The sequence below is a fragment of the Oncorhynchus masou genome, chromosome 3, assembly GCF_036934945.1.
Source record: "Oncorhynchus masou masou isolate Uvic2021 chromosome 3, UVic_Omas_1.1, whole genome shotgun sequence".
NCBI lineage: Eukaryota > Metazoa > Chordata > Actinopteri > Salmoniformes > Salmonidae > Oncorhynchus > Oncorhynchus masou.
Window position 1 is genome coordinate 18,053,096 of NC_088214.1, and position 24,486 is coordinate 18,077,581.

The window sequence follows — 24,486 nt, forward strand, 5'->3', positions numbered from 1 at the left end:
AAAGCAGCTAACAAGTGCTCAGCATATGTATGAACTCCTTCAAGACTGTTGGAAAAGCATTCCAGGTGAAGCTGATTGAGAGAATGCCAAGAGTGTGCAAAGCTGTCAAAAAGGCACAAGGTGGCTACTATTTTGATTTGTTTAACACTTTTTTGGTTACTACATGATTCCATATGTGTTATTTCATAGTTTTGATATCTTCACTATATTTCTACGATGTAGAAAATAGTATAAATAAAGAAAAACCCTTGAATGAATAGGTGTCCAAACTTTTGACTGGTATTGTATCTTATCACCAGTCTCAACATCAACAGTGAAGAGGCGTCTCCGGGATGCTGGCCTCCTAGGGAGAGTTCCTCTGTCCAGTGTCTGTGTTCTTTTTCCCATCTTAATCTTTTCTTTTTATTGGCCAGTCTGAGATATGGCTTTTTCTTTGCAACTCTGCCTAGAAGGCCAGCTTCCCGGAGTCGCCTCTTCACTGTCGATGTTGAGACTGGTGTGTTGCGGGTACTATTTAATGAAGCTGCCAGTTGAGGACTTGTGAGGCATCTGTTTCTCAAACTAGACACTCTATTGTACTTGTTCTCTTGCTCAGTTGTGCACCGGGGCCTCCCACTCCTCTTTCTATTCTGGTTAGAGCCAGTTTGCCCTGTTCTGTGAAGGGAGTAGTACACAGCATTGTACGAGATCTTCAGTTTCTTGGCAATTTCTCGCATGGAATAGTCTTTATTTCTCAGAACAAGAATAGACTGATGAGTTTCAGAAGAAAGTCCTTTGTTTCTGGCCATTTTGCTGCCTGTAATCAAACCCACAAATGCTGATGCTCCAGATACTCAACTAGTCTAAAGAAGGTCCGTTTTATTGCTTCTTTAATCAGAACAACAGTTTTCAGCTGTGCTAACATAATTGCAAAAGGGTTTTCTAATGATCAATTAGCCTTTTAAAATTATAATAAATCTGACGTTTACAGCTACAATAGTCATTTACAACATTAACAAGGTCTACACTGTATTTTGGATCAATTTGATGTTATTTTAATCAACAAAAAATGTGCTTTTCTTTGAAATACAAGGGCATTTCTAAGTAACCTCCAAACTTTTGAATGGTAGTGTGTATGTATTTTGTATTATTAGTCTTTTAAAAAATTCTCACAAACACTGCTGCTTGCCAGCTTCGACAAGCTGTACAATAGTAGAACTGATTATGTTATAAACATTTCACAGAGCCACTAGCACTACATATTCGTTTTTGTATAACAAGGGTGATTTTATTTGAAGAACAATGTCTAACATTGTTTCTTTCAGTACACAAATAGCTGCAATCATGGATGTGCTAGTAAAGGCAGCTGTTGCAGAAATAACCAAACTTGTAGACGAGGGCACCGTAGTGCTACGGCTTGAAATGTGCTGGAAAGTAAATGAGATGGAAGGCCTTCAAAATAGTTTGCAACTTATTTCTCTTAAATGTTTTGCACACATTTGTTTACATCCCTGTTAGTGAGCAGTTCTCCTTTACCAGGATAATCCATCCACCTAACAGGTTTGGCATTTCAATAAGCTGATTAAACAGCATGATTCTTACACAGGTGCACCTTATGCTGAGGACAATAAAAGACCACTCTAAAATGTGCAGTTTTGTCACACAACACAATGCCACAGATGTCTCAAGTTTTGAGGGAGTGTGCAATTGGCATGCTGACTGTAGGAATGTCCATCAGAGCTGTTGTCAAATAATTGAATGTTTATTTCTCTACCATAAGCTGCCTCCAACATAATTTTAGAGAATTTGTCAGTACGTCCAAGTGGCCTCACAAACGCAGACCACATGTACCCATCCAGCCAAGGACCTCCGCATCTGGCTTCTTCACCAGCTGATAAAACTGTGGGTTTGCACAACCCAAAAATTTCTGCATAAACTGTCAGAAACCGTCTCGGAGAAACTCATGTGCGTGCTCGTCGTCCTCTCCAGGGTCTTGACCTGACTGCAGTTTGGCATAGTAACCAACTTCAGTGGACAAATTCTTAACTGTGATGGTTACTGGGCATGCTGGAGATGTATGCTCTTCGCGGATAAATCCCGGTTTAAACTGGTTTTCTGATCCACGCCCCTACTTTACATTTTTTTAATCTGTGACTATCAGATGCATATTTGTATTCCCAGTTGCATGTTGCATTTATATTTTTGTTCAGTGTAGAAACATAAATCCCTCTACTTTCATATCACATCAAAATAATTTCACAAATGCAAAAAGAAATATACACCGTTTTAACCGGTTTTAACAATGTTTTTTGTTTTGTCTATATGAAAGATAACGTCCGTATGCATCCAAAACCATACTGCAAGTGATGCGTGTTAATGTTCAGACTGAGCGGAGCGGCTTTTAACAAAACTCCCCCCTGCAGAAGACGCCTTCGAACAATGACTTAAGTGTAATGTAATGGAACTGAGAGTCATGGTCAAGGCTGACTATGTGCAGAGCTTTTTGAAACATAAGCAATGGTGTGTATTCATAGATGCCAAGGGAAGCCAGGCTTCCCAAAAAATTGACCAAGAAAAAAAATAAAATGTATCTTTCATCACTCTGTTTTCATAATTTTCCTTCAATTCGTAGGAGGCTGAACATATGACCAAAAGTATGCTCGTCGAACATCTCATTCCAAAATCATGTGCATTAATATGGAGTTGGTCCCCTTTTGTTTTTATAACAGCCTCCACTCTTCTGGGAAGGCTTTCCAATAGACGTTGGAATATTGCTGCGGGGACTTGCTTCCATTCAGCCACAAGAGCATTAGTGAGGTCGGGCACTGATGTTGGCTGAGTAGGCCTGGCTCTCAGTCGGCATTCCAATTCATCACAAAGATGTCCAATGGAGTTGAGGTGAGGGCTCTGTGCAGGCCAGTGAAGAAATTCTAACACACCGATCTCGACAAACAATTTCTGTATGGTCCTCGCTTTGGGCACAGGGGAATTGTCATACTGAAATAGGAAAGGGCCTTCCCCAAACTGTTGCCACAAAGTTGGAAGCACCGAATCGTCTAGAATGTCATTGTATGCTGTCGCGTTAAGATTTCCCTTCACTGGAACTAAGGGACCTAGCCCGAACCATGAAAAACAACCCCAGAGCATTATTCCTCCTCCACCAAGCTTTACAGTTGGCAATATGCATTCGGGCAGGTAGCGTTCTCCTGACATCCACCAAACCCAGATTCATCTGTCAGACTGCCAGATGGTGAAGCGTGAATCATCACTCCAGAGAACGCTTTTCCACTGCTCCAGAGTCCAAAGGTGGCGAGCTTTACACCACTCCAGACGACATTTGGCATTGCGCATGGTGATCTTAGGCTTGTGTGTGGCTGCTCGGCCATGGAAACCTATTTCATGAAGCTCTCAACGAACAGTTCTTGTGCTGACATTGCTTCCAGAGGCAGTTTGGAACTCGGTAGTGAGTGTTTTAACTGAGGACAGACAATATTTCAGCACTCGGCGGTCCCGTTCTGTGAGCTTGTGTGGCCTATCACTTCCTAGTTGAGGCATTGTTGCTCCTAGACGTTTCCACTTCACAATAACAGCCCTTACAGTTGCCCGGGGCAGCTCTAGCAGGGCAGAAATTTGACAAACTGAGTTGTTGGAAAGGTGGCATCCTATGTCAGTGCCACGTTTTAAGTCACTGAGCTCTTCAGTAAGCCTATTCTACTGCCAATGTTTGTCTATAGAGATTGCATTGCTGTGTGTTTGATTTTATACACCTGTCAGCAACGGGAATTGCTGAAATAGACAAATCCACTAATTTGAAAGGGTGTCCACATACTTTTATATATATAGTGTATATTACCCATGTCCTTGTTCAGCCATGACTCAGAGAAGAAGAGTATATTACAATTCTTAATATCCCGTTGATAAGATAGTCTCGAATGGAGCTCGTCCAGTTTATTCTCCAGCGACCGCACATTCGCCAATAGAACAGAGGGTAGAAGCGGTTTATTAATTTGAAACCGTAGTCTCATCAGGGTGCCTGCGCGCCGGCCTCTATAGCACCGTCTTCGCCTGCTTCAAGTGTTGGGGATTATGGCCTGGTCCGGGATAATCAATATGTCTTTCACCTCCGACTCATTGAAATAGGAGTCCTCGTCTAAATCGAGGTTCTGATGTCCAGAAGCTCTTTTTGGTCATTGCGGAACGATGGTGGATGCACCAAAAACGATGGTGGAAGCACCAAAAACGATGGCGGAAGCACCAAAAAATACACAAAATTGCACAATTGGTCAGGAGACCGTAAAACAGACACCATTCCTTCCAGGGCCATTCTTCCATCTTCATACGGTATGCACATTCTGTTGGTTAACTTGAGTGTACTAGTCTGGAATGCATTAAAAGTCCGTTCATTTCCGTCTTTGGATTGAAGTCTCTGACTATTCATCTGATTATTAATTATACTGTGTGAATAAATCAGCCTGAGACTATAACCGTCCCACTAAGATTCAGGGCTACTCAGAAAACTCATCTCTCGCTTTCTATTCCTCTCTCGCACACGCTCTCTCCCTCAAATTACTTTTAATAAATCTGCAAAGAGTTGTCAATTTACACTCAAGTATGGAAATCTCAGGTATCACATCTCATGCATAACCATGGTGTTGTTAAGGATGAGCAAGCAAATGTAATAATTTATGAGCATTACCTAGAGATGTTTTGTGCCATTATTTATATAAATTCCATAAACCAATGCATTTTCTGTTTTTAATTCGTTTTTGTGAATACACTTCATAGGCATAGAACTAATTGTCTTTTTTGTGTTTTCTGATTCATTTCACAGAAATAGCCCCATATGTGGGCATTTATTGGAACGTTTACGGTTACCCTTTCTGTCGTCATTTCCGTTATTCGGCGTTTGGAAAGAGAACATATTTTTTCAGACAGTGCTACTTGCCAGCTTCGACAAGCTGTACAGTAGTAGAAACAATTATGTTATAAACATTTCACAGAGGCACAAGCATTGCATATTCGTTTGGTGTAACAACGGTGATTTTATTTGAAAACAATGTCTAACACTGTTTCTTTCAGTACACAAATAGCTGCAATCATGGATGTGCTATCAAAGGCAGCTGTCGCAGAAATAACCAAACTTGTAGACGAGGGCACCGTCGTGCTACGGCTTGAAATGTGTCGGAAAGAAAATGAGATAGAAGGCCTTCAAAATAGTTTACAGCTGATGGAAAGAGAATTGCGGAAAGCTCAAAGCGAAGTATCAGCACGAGTGGCAAATGACAGGCAATATGCTGAGGGAATTCGGGTTGGGAGTGGGACTCAACAAAAAGGTGAGGCGAGCTGACTCGACTTAGTGCTATCAAGTCAGCTTATTTTGTCACTGTTCACGGTTTGTTTGATACCTTATAATGGGTTCACAGCTTTGCAACCTATTGTTATTCTCATTTTTTTATAAAATCATTTATGCTTGAGTCAACTTTTTTCTCCCTAATTTGCCACATCGAAACAAAAATCCATGGTCTAAAGAAATGACACAATTGCCATATTATTATAACCAGCCTCACTTAAAACATATCTGTTGCCCCGTTAGACCTAGGATATTCCCTTAGAACACACCACCTTCATACAGTTACAACCAGAAGTGACGTATTCGTAGCTGGTTAGGAGCATAAACGTAAGAGGTTAAGAGAATTAAGTTAGGGTTAGCTAAAAATGCTCTCTTAACCTGCTACGGAAATTCACTTCCGGTCAAAGTTGGTGTGTTTTTAGGGAGTCCCTTTGAACTAGATACTTAGATTTTTTTAGGCAGATGTCATTCCTCGTGCTGAACAGAATTGCCTCAAGGACCCTTAAGGTCCTTCAGGATAGATTTTACAAAAAAAAAAAAAAGAAAAGTGTACTTCTCAAATAAAACAATGTATACATATAGGCCCAATATATATGTAGGCCCATGCTACATCTATTAACTAACCCGTAGCTTTTCTCAAACTACGTTAAGACATGGCTGAGTTATTGATAAAACAGGAAATTCGATTTTACTTGTTCATTTATGACCTTTTGTAAATCCACTCCACAAAGACTTTACCATGAATAACCATGTTAAGTTGGGCATTGATACTGTATTTTAAATAAGTAAACTAACAATTCACTTTTTTGATTATGCAACACTGATGCTTAATATAATCCTAAAAAAATGGACTTCTCATGATCTAAAAATCAGATTCACTCCAAATGTGGTCCTTGGACTAATCACAATAACCCCCCCCCCCCAAGTCAGTTTAGAACATTCTTATTTACAATGACGGTATACCCCGGCCAAACCCGGACGACGCTGGTCCAATTGCGCGCTGCCCTATGGGACTACCAATCCCAGCCGGATGTGGTTCAGCCTGGATTCGTACCAGGGACTGCAGTGTCGCATCTAGGACTGAGATGCAGTGCCTTAGACTGCTGTGCCACTCTACCAGTGATGGCCACACTACCAGTAGATGCATATTAGCACATATGCTAATATACTAATATGCATCAAAGGGTTTACTGGTACTCATTAAAGTCCTGTAGATCACTTCATTACTCCCTTTTTGTTTAGAAAGCTCTACTTTACAAGCTTCTGACTTAACTTCATTGTTAAAGTATAAAAACATGATACCAAACCTGTTCACAGGGTTGGTTAACTCTTGACATTCCTTGGGTCTCCACCAAACTAGGTAAATCCACTTTTAGTTTTAACGCTTGACATTTTTGGAATCACTTACAAAATTAATTACATTTGGATTCCCTGGTGCCACTAGAGCAGTTTAAAACCCTGATGATAAATTAGATCACTGAGGTGTGCAATTGTTTTGATTTACTTCAATAATTTGCGGGTGAAGTTTGACTTTCTAATGTAATGTTCTTGTTATTCTATCTTGTATCTTCCAGTTGTATCTTTTATGTTATGTCCTCAGGGAACCATTTGAAAATAACCCTGGTCTCAATTGGGCGCCCCTGATTAAATAAAATGTAATAATTAAATGCAATTTATTCAAATATCTTTCTTGTGAACCATCGGACCAAATAAAAATAGGCCCATGGTACATCTCTTAACATGAGCTTTTCTCAAACTAAGACAAAGGATTGGTCAAAAGATGGCTGAGTTATTGACAAATCAATAATCAGATTTTACGTGTTCAGTTATAAAACCACTGTAAATTCACTCCACAGTGGCCTATCAACTTAAAACTGTTCATCGTTATCATGTACGTCCCTAAGATGAACCACACTGAATTTGGTATTGATATCTCAAAGAACAGGGACACGATTAACGAATTATTTGCATATGTAATGCTAATGCTCAAAATCATCTGCAATAATCTCATGAATCATATGTCAGATTCAGTCCAGATTTTGTATTTAAAGTCATTGAATTAGCCTCTAATGAATTTGAGAATGATTTGTAGCTGATTTAAATAATGCAGACAAACAATGTGAAATATTGTTTTTAGAATAACGGTATAATCACATTGTTGCACTATTATGTGGTCTGAATGTATTGAAAAGTGGACCTTTTTCTGGATAATGTAAAACCTTAAGTACTGCTCTTTGCGCAGTCTATCTTTAAGTGCAATCAGTGAAAGCATTACCATGTTTATCTCTCAATATCACAAGGATGACGCAAGTGAACTTTAGTTTAATGCTGTACGTTTGAATGCAGCAGGTAATCATTCTTAATTCATTACTTAATATTTTGAGTGTATATATCAATTAGGAGGTCAGTTTGACTGGTTTATGTTAACTTTTGTGAAATATTTTCAGCATTAGTGTATTGGTATATTGAGGTCATCTTTGATTTCGGGGACTTTTATTATGTCTGTCTGTGTAAATGATTTAAATCTCAGTTGGTACACTCCACATTAGTGTTCCAAAATACTTCAATACTCTCACAGCTGTACTACTTGGTTTGTTATCCAAATGATCTTGTGTCCTTTCTGTCATCCTGTGAACTCCATTCATTGTTGCTCGCAGCAATATTTTAACTTTATAATTTCTAATAATTATATAAACTGTCTACTCTACTTCCAGGTGATGAAGAGAACCAAAAAGGCCAAGCCATGCCTGTAGAGGACCAAGTAGAGAGCTTCAATGAGCTGCAGCTTTCTGGACACCTTGAAGAGGCGAGGGGTGGACTGGAGTTTCTGGTGAAAGCAGAGCAGGTGGAAGAACATGTAGCCCAGGGAACCATACAAGGTCCAGGAATCACAGACAGTGTGGACTTTAGAATGGACGAGAGAGATAGTCAGCTGTGGTCCTCTGTTACACAAGGACTAAGTGGGAATAATTCTGGCCACCCAGATGGGTCTTACTCTACAGGGAGATGCTTACAGATGTTCTCAACTCAGGCAGATCAATATCCCACTCCCATCCCATCCCATCCTTCCTGTAACTCTTTGTCCATTGTAGGGAAACCACTGGATGACATATTCAGCACTGTCCCACTGAAAGTGGAGCCTGAGAGGCATCCTGTGTATCATGACAATGACATGTCTGAGTCCATACATGTTGTGCAGGGGCAGTACAGAGATACTCGGCATCCTGTTGTGATTGAGGGCTTGATTTTACATCCCAGACTGCAGCAGCCAGGACCTTCTTCACAAGGGCTCTTGAGAGCAACTGAGATTACATCAGAGTCTCACTCACACAACCAAGAGCATATTCTTAATAAGAACAGATTGAAAACAAAGAGGATGGTAAATGTTTGGAGAGCTGCGCCAAACCAAAAAGTGTTCATCTGCTCATTGTGTGGAAAGAGCTTCCACCGCCATTGTCAACTTGAAGCACACCAGCACTCTCATGCTGGAGTCAAGCCATACAGATGTCTTGAGTGTGGGAAAAGTTTTACTCAGAAAAAAAGACTTAAGTCACATCAGAGTGTTCACACGGGTGAGAGACCTTTCAGTTGCAGACTCTGTGGCAAGATGTTTACAAGGCAGGACAACTGCCAAAGACATGAGCGATTTCACAGTGGACAAAAGCCATTTAATTGTGTTCAGTGTGGTAAAAGTTTCACAGTTCTCAGTAATCTCAAACTACATCAAAAACATCAATGTAAATTTGCCAATGTCAGAATGTAAGATTACAACATGCAAAGTGTATTTCTCAGCGTTGTACACTTAATGAACTCTTAATATTGATTGTTGAGCCGTGTACTGAGATTATCAGGTTTAGGTTTCCAACATGACACTGGTTTCTAAATTATGAATTAAGTATTTTCTTTGCCTCACCAAGAGAGCAACAGTTGCATGATAGCTTGAATTTTCTTGCGCATATGCTCCTGTAGGTATGGTTAATTTTTGTGATCATAGCAGCAGTTTGAGCTAGTGCATTTTGGGGATAAAAATAAATTTGACATTGATTGCATTGTAAAACATCTTTAAAATTTCTTCAATGACTTCAGTATAAGTACAATGCAACAAAATGTGAAACTGTGCTTTTTGACAACTGTCAATGAACCCCTATTTTTGTTTACAGATAGTTGAACTGTTGCCACACAGTTCGACAGTAAGCTAGGCTGACTATGTAACTTAAATTGCATGATTAACATTATTGCTTGAGAATTTTGTATCGTGTTGGTTTTGACATGACTAATTGTTTCTTCCTGTTGTAGCCACTGTAGGTGTCCACTCCCAAGTGCGACTGTCAGAAAGATGCATTAAAGGCTTATTTTGACTTGGCGTCTGCTCTAGGTCTGATTTCCCAAAAGCCTCTTAAGGCTAAATTCATCGTTAAAACCTTCATAGGAGCATCATTAAACTTCTGCGCTGTTTCCCAAAACCATCGTTAACTAAAGTTGCACTTGAAAATGCTCATTATTTACCGACTACCTCAGACCACTGGTAGAACAGCTAAGTGCGTCATTAGATGCTTCCCCCCCCCCCTTCTGTGTCACTTTATACACTGAATATCTCTGCAAAACATAGAATCAAGATGTTTATCTCTGTGACCGACGATAACTTCAGAACGAAATCGACCACACATACTAAGTTGTCTTTTCAATTGTTGCAAATAAGCGAAAGTCGAAAAGATGCTTCAAATGACTGCATTAAAAGATAAATACAGTAGGATTATAGGCTTTGGTTAGATTCCTGGGACCACCCATACTAAAAGTGTATGCACCATTGGAGGCTGGTGGGAGGAACTATAGGAGGACGGCTCATTGTACTGGCTGAAATGGAACAAATGGGGTGGTATCAAGCACGCATGTTTGACTCTTTTCTAATAATTCCATTCCAGCCATAACAATGAGCAGTCCTCCTATAGCTCCTCCTACCAGCCTCCACTCAAATGCACACATACATGACTAAATCACTTTGGATAAATGCGTTTGCTAAATCGCATATTTTATACTTCAAATATGTTAATCAAATTCATGTTCACTCAATTGAGCTACTGTCTGTAATTTTTGCCTCAATATATTACATTATCTGTAATAACAGGTGCACAATGATGTGCCAAATGTGATTTAGCTAAGGCTAAGCTGACTCTATTTGCAGTCATGGGTTATAACAGATCTCTAGGAGTTGACCCATCATCAGTATTGGGGCATCAATCATATACTTTACGTATTTCTAAGCACCTCCAAGATGATGGCTACTGCAGGAACACCCCGAATTGCTGGTCTGGCAATACAAAGGTTGCATGTTCGTTTTATTCTAAACGTAACCCATTTCTCCTATGCTAATTCACCTAATCATTATCTTTATATTTCCCGTAACTGCCAAAGTAGATTCTTCCCATAATTATTCTTTGTTGTTACAGCGCAACAAGCAACCTGGTCTCAGATAAATACGTCCTCCAATATGTATTTTAAAAAAAATACCTTTTATTAAACTAAGCAAGTCAGTTAAGAACAAATTCTTATTTACAATGACGGCCTACCGGGAAACAGTGGGTTAACTGCCTTGTTCAGGGGCAGAACGACAGATTTTTACATTGTCATTTTTACAAGTATTCAGACCCCTTGACTTTATCCACATTTTGTTCATTTAAATAGATCAAATACAGTTTTCCTCAATCTATACACAATACCTCATAATGACAAAGAAAAAAAGTGGTTTTAGATTTTGCAAAGTAAAATAAACAGATGCCTTATTTACATAAGTATTCAGATCCTTTGTTATGAGACTCAGGTGATTTCAGGTGCATCCTGTTTCCATTGATCATCCTTGAGATGTTTCTACAACTTGGGAGTCCACCTGTGGAAAATTCCATTGATTTGACATGATTTGGAAAGGCACATACCTGTCTGTATAAGGACCCATAGTTGACAGTGGATGTCAGAGAAAAAAACAATCCATGAGGTCGAAGGAATTGTCCGTAGAACTCTGAGACAGGATTGTCGAGGCACAGATCTGGGGATAGGTACCAAAAACATTATGCAGCATTGAAGGTCCCCAAGAACACAGTGGCCTCCATCATTCTTAAATGGAAGAAGTTTGGAACCACCAAGACTCTTCCTCGAGCTGGTCGCCCGGCAAACTGAGCAATTGGGGAAGAAGGGCCTTGGTCAGGGAGGTGACCAAGAACCCGATGGTCTCTCAGACAGAGCTCCCAAGTTCCTCTGTGGAGATGGAATAACCTTTCAGAAGGACAACCATCTCTGCAGCACTCCACCTATCAGCCCTTTATGGTAGAGTGCCCAGATGGAAGCCACTCCTCAGTAAAAGGCAGATGACAGCCCACTTGGAGTTTGCCAAAAGCCACCTAAAGAACTCAGACCATGAGAAACAATATTCTCTGGTCGGATGAAACCAAGATTGAACTCTTTGGCCTGAATGTCAAGCGTCACGTCTGGAGGAAACCTGGCACCATCCCTACGGTAAAGCATGGTGGTGGCAGCATCATGCTGAGGGGATGTTTTTCTGCAGTAGAGACTGAGACTAGTCAGGAACGAGGGAAAGAAGAAGAGAGCTAAGTACAGGAAGATCCTTGATGAAAACCTGCTCCAAAGCGCTCAGGACCTCAGGCTGGGGTGAAGGTTCACCTGAATGTCATTGAGTGGCCCAGCCAAAGCCTGGACTTGAGCCTGATCGAACATCTCTGTAGAGACCGGAAAATAGCTGTGCAGAAAAGCTCCACATCCAACCTGACGGAGCTTGAGAGGATCTGCAGAAAAAAAATAAAGGGTCTGAATGCTTATGTAAATGTAATTTCAGTTTATATATATTTTTTAAGTAATACATTTTAGAATAAGGCTGTAACATAACAAAATGTGGAAATTGTGAAGGGGTCTGAATACTCTCTGAGAAAAAAGTTGTGAATTTCCTCAATACATGCCACTACGAGCGTTTCTGCATCTCACCGGTAGAAACGGGCCAGCTAAATTACCCTGGTTGTAATCAAACCCTAATATCCAGAATTCATGGCGATTTCGGGAGGTGAAGGACCTCCCCATGGAGGTGTGAGAAATATCATAATGTCTGTGTTTTTAGCCAGCACTTTAAGAAAGAGGATTTTGAAAACGGCACTGAAGTCTCAATTTATATAGTTGCCAGGTCATTGAACGTTGAAAAGTGATGCCATTCTATTGGTTTTCCCCTTCACTTCAAAGAGGGAGCTATCTGATCAGCCAGCATCAGCACAGCAGGAATTAAGTCAATCTGGGTTAATGGTTGTGGGATGTTGCTGGACATTGGCGGAAACTGGAACACGATGTGGTCCACAATGATCCAAAGCATCCCAAACATGCTCAATGGGTTACGTGCCTGGTGAGTTTTCAGAACATGGAAGAACTGGGACGTTTTTAGCTTCTAGGAATTGTGTACAGATCTTTGCAACATGTGGCGGTGTATTATCATGCTGAAGCGATCAGGATATCGTCAGCGTATCTCTGTGCATTCAAATTGCCATTTATAAAATGCAATCGTGTTCGTTGTCCGTAGCTTATGCCTGCCCATACCATAACCCCACCACCACCATGGGGCAGTCTGTTCACAACATTAAAATCAGCGAACCGCTCGCCCACACAACATTATACACATGGACTGCAGTTGTGAGGCAGGTTGGATGTACTGCCAAATTCTCTAAAACGACATTGAAGGTGGCTTATGTTAGAGAAATGAACACTCAATTCTCTGTCAACAGCTCTGGTGGTCATTCCTGCAGTCATCATGCCAATTGAATGCTCGATCAACTTGAGACATCTGTGGCATTATGTTGTGACAACTCTACATTTTAGTGTCCTTTTATTGTCCCCAGCAAAAGGTGCACCTGTGTAATGATCATGCTGTTTAATCAGCTTCTTGATATGCCACACCTGTCAGGTGGATGGATTATATTGGAAAATGAGAAATGCTCACTAACAGGGATGTAACCAATTTTGTGCACAGAATTTGAGAGAGATACGCTTTCTGTGGAAATGGAAATTTTTCAGCACCCTTATTTCAGCTCATGAAACATGGGATCAACACTTTACATGTTGAGTTTATATTTTTGTAAAGTATACATTTGTTTATCTAAACCAAAATCTAGTTAGCTAGCTTTCATAATACGCTTGCGAGACATTTCATAGCATATCAATGTAATTAGGCTGCTGCTATCTGGCTATGTGATTTGTAACTTATATTATATTGTTTTATATCTGTTGATGTTTCAATATTCAGTTTTTATTGTAATGTGTACAGGGCTCTCTTGTAAAAGAGATTCATCCTGCGGTTATGGTATGGGCAGGTGTAACAGTATAGCTTCTGTCCCTCTCCTCACCCCTACCTGGGCTTGAACCACAGACCCTCTGCACACATAGACAACAGCCACCCTTGAAGCATCGTTACCCATCACTCCACAAAAGCAGCAGCCCTTGCATTTCAAGGGGAACAACTACTTCAAGGTCTCAGAGCGAGTAACGTCACCGATTGAAACGCTATTAGAGCACACCCCGCTAACTTGCTAGCCATTTCACCATGGTTCCACAGGCATAAGCTATGGACAATTTTTTTTGCATTTTATCGATGGCAATTTGAATGCACAGAGATACTGTGACGAGATCCTGATCGCTTCAGCATGATAATACACAGCTACATGTTGCAAGGATCTGTACACAATTCCTAGAAGCTGAAAAAATGTCCCATCACCCAGATGGGCCAGTCGTGTGAGAAACTCGTCATCATGCAAGTGGTCAGACAAGTGAAAATGATGGTCAGTAAAGAACTTTAAGCTCGTCTCTCAATTAAAAAAAATGTATCAATACTTTGACCCTTGATAACCAGCGCACTTCTGTATGTTGTAAAAGCGTTACATGGTCGCTGCCCATATCATTGCATAGTGCAGAAAATACGAGAGTTTAGGGGCCTTGCCTTAACAAAATGTGTCCAAAATGTCTTTCAAACTGTCAGGCATTCCCTTGGCAGCAAGAGCCTCTCGGTGGATGCTGCAGTGGACCTAAGTGGCGTCGGGAGCAACTGCTTGCATGTGCATTACCACTCCACTATGTCCCAACACATCTTGACCACCAAAGTCCATTTGATGTCACAAAGCTGTCCAGCACATTAAAAATATCCGCTCCTGTTGTCCTGGTTTCCAGAAGAGGATGTATTCTTTAATTGACCCCCCCCCCCCCATAAACGCAACAGACATATACCAGGAGCTGTGCCAGGCCCGCCACATCTGTTGACTCATCCAGCTGTAACACAGAATTCACTGGCTTGTATGCGACGCAGTAATTGTTTCAAAACATCTCCTGCCATGTCACTGATGCGTTGTTAAACGGTGTTGTTTGATGAAGGCATTTGTCTGTATAGTTTTTTGGGGGCCTTTCCCCCCCACATTGTCTCAGCCATATCTATGGCAGCAGGAAGAATTAAGTCCTGCTTCTAGCCCCTTCTTATTAATGGTATCTGTTGCTGTTATACATGTCTTACTACTCTGAAAGTCGTCTTAATTCTCGATCAAAATTTTTCAAATTGGCATGTTGTGTTTCTAAATGTCTGTGCAAGAGTTAAGGTTTCATCAAGTTGTGAGATAGTACTTTTTCACATATAACACACTGTGGCTGAGGAAAGGCACGACTCCCAATATAAGTTAACCCCAAATCAATGTAGTTATCATATTTGCACCTTTTCGATGGTCCAATGTCCCTGTCTGTTGTTCGGTGCTGTCCGGGACAGTAGGTCTTCGGCTGCATCCGATTCACAACTGTCAGTGTCCATGCTAGCTGGGTTAACAACAAATGTAGAATTACTGATGCTAGCACTGAATGTGCTCCTGGAAGCAGAACAACGTGTGTCGTCGACAGCTGCAGGTGTAGTACTACTGGTTGTAGCAGTACTACCAGTAGAGTTGGTATGAGTCTCTATGGACGCAGGCCTTACTTTTTTTAACCATTTATCCATTTTCGACCAAACGGAATGAGCAGCTGCTACGTTTGGCTACATACGGACCGTTAGTGGAATTCCCGCGTGATTGGATGTTTATTATTTAACTAGGCTACCTGTATTTGACATTGTTATTTTGCTGAACACTAGATGGTTTAATTTTATTTTTGGTAGTGAGAAGAGGCTACTCAGGCGATTTAAAAAAAACTCACCCAAATGTATAGCCCTGTTGTAAAATATAAATGGACTGTTTGAAAATGTGACTAATTAAAACAATTTGATTTTTTATGTGAATCACATTTTTATATGGCGTAGCTCCGACGGCATTGGGGGTACACGTACCCCAGTTTGGGAATACCTGAGCTCAGACGACCTGCCATCTGTCTTTGCCCGCCTTACATCCAGTCATAAATAAACCTGTCACTACAACCTAAATACATTTTAAACCAGACAGGAGATAAAGGGGGTAAAGAGGAGGGCACTTGCGATCAGCGAATCTGCAAGAAAACGCTAAAATGCCTGGTGATGACCTGAGAGAATATTAAGTTTAGTACATATCTGCTGTTGAACGTACATCTCTGCTGACCGAGATCGATCATCTAAGAGAGGGAGAAAATGTCCTGCAAAATAAAGGTAGATCGGCTGTCCATTAATCAAGCAAGTTTCAAGAACGATGACAAGAGTGTCCAGGAGTTGACAGGCCTGCCATCCTATGCAAAATTGATAAATTCCGATTAGAGCACAAAGCCGCGCTTGTGGACATTTGTGGATGTCCTTTGCTAGTTAGCGAGGTATACGTCCAGTTATAGGTAAGAATAACAATTCTTACTGCTTCCTACAAGGACACAAGATGTGTAGGCTACATTTCAAGCTGCCTTGCCTAGTTAAATAAAGGTTCAATTAAAAAAAGCAGTCTTTGAAAAGCCAGTCAGGTAAAAAGCTTATGCCTTAATTAATTAAAGGGGCAGTGTTGTATTTTGAGACAGGTTTGAATATGCAAATACGCCAATAGACAGAGAGGTAGGCTATATTGTCTAATTCTCTGGTTGTTAATAAAAATACATTTTATTTTTTAAAGTGGTTTCTGGCGTCATACAAGACAATACAATGCAATGCACAGTCACCTATTTGGCCCATGGTGTTACAGACCATGTAAAAAATAAATCATGGATTAATGTCAAGACCTTCATATGGTAAAAACGGTTTTATAAGTCTCATGCAATTTAGGCCTGCATTGAACACCTCATACTGTAAGCTATATCATAGAAATCAAAAGCTATTTCATGTGAATGGTATGGGATTTGCTCCATTTGATTTGTTGGTAGGCCTACATTATGCTCAAAAGGCCACAAAAGCCTATTTGCTACTGTCTAAAACTGTAAGGGTACACTGTAAAAACGTGCCGGAAGTTGTACAGAATTCTCCCAATGTTCAAATTTTTGCTCACAAGACCTAAAATTTACTCCATGCAACAAAAGATTTGAGGGAACATTTGTTACAGCATGTATTGAGTGGTAGAAAATATGTGTACAACTAACCCAAGAAAGTTAATCTGTGTAGTTTACAGTGGGAGAAAATTAAGCATAGTGGGCAGAACATGCAAGGAGGGGGGCAATGCCGAGTTTGAGCTCAGTGTGTTCTGTGGTGGGGCAAGCAAGTAGAAAATATGGAGTGTTGCGCCGTGATTGGCTCAGTGTTCTGTCACTCATGGGGACACTACAGCACTGCCAAGTCTAAGGGGAGAGCTACAAAATCCTAGCCCCTTGGGTGATGCCATAGAGTTACATTAGTAGTGCCCATCCAAGAAGGCTCAAGGTCATTGGCCACAGATAAAATGATGTCAAATCACGTTATATGTACAGTAGCTTTGATTGGACTGATCATGTCAACATCATACTTTCAAAATCTTAAACTTTAAACCACAAGTTGGAAATCACAAATTCAACAATGAGTGATTTGGAAGGAATCAGTGACAGTGGCTAACATTAACTGCAAGCATTGCAAAGCAAACATTAGCCTGTTATTCAGTGGAGTGGCTGTGTGGTGCCAAATCTGGGATTAAGGGGCTCTTTTCCAAATGTAAAATGATAGTCAGTCAACATTGGCCATGCTGTCAATGAAGCATGATTTGTGCCGCGCTCAAAACAACTATTAACTTGGAACTGCGAAAACTTGACTTAAGCGAGTCCAGGACAACTGGGAAGTCAGGAAATAAATAAGCTCCAACTGGGAAAATAAGTTTTGAACGGTCATCCAACTCTGAATTGTAAATCCAGGCTCTTTCTAGAACTACGACCTGAAGATCAATGACGTCATCATGATTCGACCTGAGTTCCCAGTTGTTTTGAAAGCAACATAAATCCAGAGAATGCCAGACTTTGAGGACAAAATTTGCCCTCGAAGGACCACCACACCACCCTCCTGTTCAAGTGAGCACAGCACAACAAGGTGAGTCAAAAAAATGTATTGTATGCTGCTGCATAAATTATGTAATATGCCAGGGAGATATGTATACTGTAGCTAAGAAAGTAATACTAAGTGTATGTTGTGTAGGAAGAAGTTAGTAGCCCATGTGCCTCAACCTAATAATTTGGTCTATTTACCCCTCTTAATTTCACCTACTGTTCTGACTTGGTAGTGCACATGTAGTCTATAACCCGTTTTAGAGAAATGTAATCATTGAATATTGTAAGAACTTTCATTGTCTGTTTATATGCCTCCTTTATTTATCTTACGGTTCTGACTTGGTGTACAGGGTGAACACTGTAAGAACGGCCTATGTTCTGAAGTTTCTCGCTGTACGTTTAAAAGGTGCTAAACAAATCGTTATATTGCCTACGTCCGTCCTAGCTTGCTCATTAATGTCTTACTTGAAATTACGGATTGCCTCTTATCTGCTTCACGTCCACTTTATGCCATAGTTTGTACATCTTAATTGTCATTAGAAACCACATTTGTTTAAGCAAGTCAGCCATATCAGCTATGTTTTTTTAAGGCAGTAAATGAGACTGAATGAACTGTTTTGCTGCCAGACAAGACTCTGCTGATAGCCAGGTGTAGCAGTGGTAAGATGTTGAGACTGCTGTTGGGTCAGCTTTATGTAGGCTGTTTGTGGGCACCGTTTGTCACCGTTATAGTGCAATTAATGTATTGTTTAGTGTTGTGGCATTGCTGGCATGCATCCATCCCAATTTTGTTTTTTTCCCCCACCCATTTTTACATCCTAAAATCGGCACTGCCTCAGGCTGTTGACCTGATTCAGATTGGGTTAAAGTAGTGGAATAAGGTGTTGGGTTTGGATGAGTAGTTGGTTAGTTGGTACGGTAATTAAAAATGTATACTATTTTTTTCTGGTTCCCCTTGCACATTTTGTTTCAACAAGTGTAGTGGGGTGGTCGTGAGGTAGACTAGTGGTTAGAGCATTGTGCCAGTAACTAAAAGGTTGCAGGATCGAATCTCCAAGCTGGCCAGGTTAAATCTGTCATTCTGGCCCTGAATAAGGCAGTTTACCCATTGTTCCCCCGTAGGCCGTCATTGTAAAGAAGAACTTGTCCTTCAGGATTGACTTGCCTAGTTAAATAAAAAATAGTTCAGTTGGATGCGGTAATGTAATGTATTGGATGCCAACCTCCGTTAAACCTCACCGAAGAAGAAGTTTAGGGAAAACCTTTGTCGTCATTTCCGTTATCCATCTTTCCAGACTTTTTTTTTACCAAACAATGTGGCTTGCCAGTTTCGATAAGCTGTACAGTTGTCGAAACGATTCTGTTATAAACATTTCCCAGAGGCACTAGCACTACATATTCGTTTTTGTATAACAGCAGTGATTTTATTTGAAGAACAATGTCTAACACTGTTTCTTTCAGTACACAAATAGCTGCAATCATGGATGTGCTATCAAAGGCAGCAGTTGCAGAAATAACCAAACTTGTAGACGAGGGCACCGTCGTGCTACGGCTTGAAATGTGTCGGAAAGAAAATGAGATAGAAGGGCTTCAAAATAGTTTACAGCTGATGGAAAGAGAACTGAGGAAAGCTCAACGAGAAGCAGCAACACGAGTGACAAATGACAGGCAACATGCTGAGGGAATCCAGGTTGGGAGTGGGACTCCACAAAAAGGTAAGAGTATGTGCTTTTAGCAACGCGGGTAAATTTACATACACTAGCGTTGCTTTCCATTGTATCCATAAAAAGGATGCCAGCTGATTCATGATTTCGACTGCCTGAGAAACACTGTCTCGTCCCGACTCGTTAATTACTATGGGACAGCTGGAGATAGAATTTGAATATGGAAACAATCGACAGACAAATCTCTGCTGTTGAAATCTAAATGATAGTCTAAAAGAAATGTGAGATAATGGCTAGATGCTTTTTGTAGTGGATATTAAGTTTATAAATTGCCTGGCTAGGTTGATGAGACAGCGGATTGCACAGTCAGATGGAACAGAGTAAATAGGCATTTTAAACGTCATTGATTTAGCTGGTGGTAACTTGTGTAATAGACACAGGCAGAATGCGGTTTTAATCATTCAGCATTCAGGATAAGACCAACCCGTTGTATAAGTAGAACATAAAACAATTTGACAAATAGTTGCATCCGTGAGTTTTATTGACTAATGTCAATAAAAGGTCCGCCAAAGCAAATCCTGATTTTAAAATTAATTGATATTAATGCTGTCAGTACAGAAATGTGTTCTCTCACTGGGAAATTAATATCCAACTAGGCAGTGAAAACTGTAGTTGTGAGCTTTTTGAAGTATTAGACACAATGTCCTGGGATTTCCTATGATCTTCTATGTAAAATAACCCCATTAGCATCTAACAACTTGTGTAGCTTGTGAAAAATGTTACGTGTGTTTTGGTGAGGGTCTAACATGCTGACCAGACCGGACACGTCGCGTGCGCGAGCGTCGTAAATTAAATTTAGAAATCCATGTTATTCAATTATTGCACCCACACTGCTCGCGAGCGTCTGCGCAACCAATGACTAAAATAGAACTCATTCCTGTTTCTGATGGCAGATCGCGCTGAAAGTCCTGCCTTTCCCATCTCCTCATTGGTTTATAGAAGCAGGTACCCACGTGCCATCTCCTCATTGGTTATACCCACGTGGGTGACTGAAAGACCAACTGTTTTGCTGGTAGTTGTGGTTACACAATGAAAGTTTAGATGCAATCACCATATAAGTTAAACATGAAAAAGCCTGGAAGAAGGAGAGATGACTAGAAATGATTTGGTTGGCCGTTTTATGTGTGGAATCATTGTCAGAGTAGAGGTCCTTGTGCATTTCAGGTAAAATAACAACTCAATGTTTATATCCCGGGACACATTAGCTAGCAACAGCAAGCATTGGGTTAAACAGGTCTGTTGTAACTTCTGGCTTCCCACAGATACAATTGAAAGCAATATGCAGTATGTAATAATATATATATATATATATATGCCATTTAGAAGACTCTTATCCAAAGCAGCTTAGTCATGCATGCATATATTTTTTTGCATGGGTGTCTGGGAATCGAACCCACTACCCTGACGATACAAGCACCATGTGTAACAGTATAATTTTAGACCGTCCCTTCGCCGGGCGTGAACAAGGAATCCTCTGCACACATCAACAACAGTCACCCATGAAGCATCGTTACCTATCACTCCACAAAAGCCGCGGCCCTTGCAGAGCAAGGGGAACTACTACTTCAAGGTCTCAGAGCAAGTGACGTCACCGATTGAAACACTATTTAGCGCGAACGCCGCTAACTCGCTAGCCATTTCACATCCGTTACACATGCTCTACCAACTGAGCTCCAAAGGACCACACCCCTTGTTGTAAATAAACCCGAGGCATGCTGACATTTGGTGCTATCAAGTCAGGTTATTTTGCATTGTTCAAGGTGTTGTTTTATTGCTTATTTGACTTTACAATTACTCTACTTCCAGGTGATGAAGAGAACCAAAAAGGCCAAGCCATGCCTGTAGAGGACCCAGTAGAGAGCTTCAATGAGCTGCAGCGTTCTGGACACCTTGAAGAGGCGAGGGGTGGACTGGAGTTTCTGGTGAAAGCAGAGCAGGTGGAAGAACATGTAGCCCAGGGAACCATACAAGGTCCAGGAATCACAGACAGTGTGGACTTTAGAATGGACGAGAGAGATAGTCAGCTGTGGTCCTCTGTTACACAAGGACTAAGTGGGAATAATTCTGGCCACCCAGATGGGTCTTACTCTACAGGGAGATGCTTACAGATGTTCTCAACTCAGGCAGATCAATATCCCACTCCCATCCCATCCCATCCTTCCTGTAACTCTTTGTCCATTGTAGGGAAACCACTGGATGACATATTCAGCACTGTCCCACTGAAAGTGGAGCCTGAGAGGCATCCTGTGTATCATGACAATGACATGTCTGAGTCCATACATGTTGTGCAGGGGCAGTACAGAGATACTCTGCATCCTGTTGTGAGGGAGAGCTTGATTTTACAGCCCAGAATGCAGCAGCCAGGACCTTCTTCACAAGGGCTCTTCAGAGCAACTGAGATTACATCAGAGTCTCACTCACACAACCAAGAGCATATTCTTAATAAGAACAGATTGAAAACAAAGAGGATGGTAAATGTTTGGAGAGCTGCGCCAAACCAAAAAGTGTTCATCTGCTCATTGTGTGGAAAGAGCTTCCACCGCCATTGTCAACTTGAAGCACACCAGCACTCTCATGCTGGAGTCAAGCCATACAGATGTCTTGAGTGTGGGAAAAGTTTTACTCAGAAACAAAGACTTAAGTCACATCAGAGTGTTCACACGGGTGAGAGACCTTTCAGTTGCAGGCTCTGTGGCAAGAGGTTTGCAAGGCAGGACAACTGCCAAACACATGAGCGATTTCACAGTGGACAAAAGCCATTTAGTTGTGTTCAGTGTGGTAAAAGTTTCACAGTTCTCTGTAACCTCAAACTACATCAAAAACATCAATGTAAGTAAATTTGCCAATGTCCGAATGTATGATTGCATGTTCTGTGTTTTCCTCAGCATTGTACAGTTAATGACCTGTTCATATTGATTGTTCAACTGTACTGAGATTAGCAGGATTAGGTTTCCAATCAAGTATTTCAAGATTTCATCCAGTGATGTATAAGTACAGTAAAGTACACCACAAACTAAAGGGTAACACATTTTTACTTGTGCTTTGTCATGACTTACCTGGACCACCTATTGAGATGTGCCTTTAGTTTTAATGTTTTTATTTCACCTTTTTTTAACCAGGTAGGCCAGTTGACAACAAGTTCTCATTTACAACTGCAACCTGGCCAAGATAAAGCAAAACAGTACAACACAAACAACAACACAGAGTTACACATGGAATAAACAAACATACAGTCAAGTATGTAGTTACACATATATAAGTATGTAGTATATACAGTGCCTTGCGAAAGTATTCGGCCCCCTTGAACTTTGCGACCTTTTGCCACATTTCAGGCTTCAAACATAAAGATATAAAACTGTATTTTTTTGTGAAGAATCAACAACAAGTGGGACACAATCATGAAGTGGAACGACATTTATTGGATATTTCAAACTTTTTTAACAAATCAAAAACTGAAAAATTGGACATGCAAAATTATTCAGCCCCCTTAAATTAATACTTTGTAGCGCCACCTTTTGCTGCGATTACAGCTGTAAGTCGCTTGGGGTATGTCTCTATCAGTTTTGCACATCGAGAGACTGAAATTTTTTCCCAGTCTCTCGATGTTGCATCAACCATTAATATAACTATTTCCTGTGCAGGGCCTTGGTGTAGTGGTTACACTTTCCACCTGAGACCAGAGTTTAATCCCTGCTTCCAATCTTCCCACTGTTTTTCCCAATTTCATTATTGTCTGAAAAAAAGTGTCTAACCACCAAAAAAACATGGTTAAAAAATATATTAGGTGGTGCGCTGGTGACCGGCAACATGTGAAGACGCGTTTTCTTGGTGCGCCGATCCAGGGCAAACAATTTACTATTAATACTTGAACAACACCTCCCCCACTGTGTTCATTTTGTAACATTTAATTTGGAATCATACCCAATTTACTACTCTTGACTTTTTGGGGGTGAAAATGTTGGCCTTTTAATCGTTAAAATGTCTTGACAAGGTGGAGGTGGAAAGTTAAGTTCCTAGGCGTACACATCACAGACAAACTGAAATGGCCCACCCACACTGACAGTGGTGAAGAAGGCGCAACAGCGCCTCTTCAACCTCAGGAAGCTGAATAAATTTATTCTGTCACCCAATTCCCTGACAAACTTTTACAGATGCACAATCGAGAGCATCCTGTCGGGCTGTATCACAGCCTGGTACGGCAACTGCACCGCATTTGTTGTAGTTATTGTTACATATAGAGACAGATATGACACTATTGAGCAAAGATAGGTATACATTAGACCACAAACAGAAAGCGGACAGGAAACCAAAGATTAAACAGACATAAGTGTAATGGCCGAAGCCATACGTGCCTTAAAGTGCAGAGGAGGAGGTGACCCTTAAATACATGGTCTATTATGGAAAGAGCAGGACACCATTATAAAGACTAGATAGAGAGGAACAAACATAAGTGCTTAGGGTAAAGGCCATAAGTGCTTAGGGTAAAAGCCATAAGTGCTTAGGGTAAAAGCCATAAGTGCTTAGGGTAAAGGACATAAGTGCTTAGGGTAAGATAGACATATATTAATTTTAGGACACGAGAGGGTCCTGCCACCATTGTAATCTAATCAAGAGCGGATACAGGCGTTATTAGGCATGAACAAGCTGGAAGCCTGGACTGAAAGATAATGGTGGCCGATGACCTGAGGGAAGTAACTTCATTAACACACATGGAATGGACTCATATACTGTGAGTGTATAAATACAGAGCCAGTGCTCTGGGAAAGTATGTGTTCCGCGGACCATCTAGGCTTCTGATATGTTTGTATTAAAAGCCTATATTGAATTCACAAGGTCTTGTAAGTGTTATATTTTGAAACGATCCTCCACGACACCTTCAACCGCAAGGCTCTCCAGAGGGTGGTGCGGTCTGCACAACGCATCACCGGGGGCAAACTCCCTGCCCTCCATGACATCTACAGCACCCGATGTCACAGGAAGACCAAAAAGATCAGCAAGGACAACCACCCGAGCCACTGCCTGTTCACACCA

At 40.9% G+C, this 24,486-nt stretch overlaps 2 protein-coding genes across 2 annotated transcripts; both read left to right on the top strand.

The window, feature by feature from the left end:
* The first annotated feature begins 4,885 nt into the window (after positions 1-4,885).
* On the top strand, positions 4,886-9,687 carry LOC135511869 (zinc finger protein 160-like). The gene is made up of 2 exons (XM_064933373.1): positions 4,886-5,312; positions 8,044-9,687. The coding sequence occupies exons 1-2, from the start codon at positions 5,036-5,038 to the stop codon at positions 9,090-9,092; spliced, it is 1,326 nt and encodes a 441-aa protein (XP_064789445.1). The 5' UTR covers positions 4,886-5,035; the 3' UTR covers positions 9,093-9,687.
* A 9,323-nt stretch (positions 9,688-19,010) lies between these two features.
* On the top strand, positions 19,011-24,287 carry LOC135511884 (zinc finger protein 160-like). Its single transcript, XM_064933395.1, has 2 exons — positions 19,011-19,446; positions 21,262-24,287. The coding sequence occupies exons 1-2, from the start codon at positions 19,170-19,172 to the stop codon at positions 22,290-22,292; spliced, it is 1,308 nt and encodes a 435-aa protein (XP_064789467.1). The 5' UTR covers positions 19,011-19,169; the 3' UTR covers positions 22,293-24,287.
* Positions 24,288-24,486: the final 199 nt, after the last annotated feature.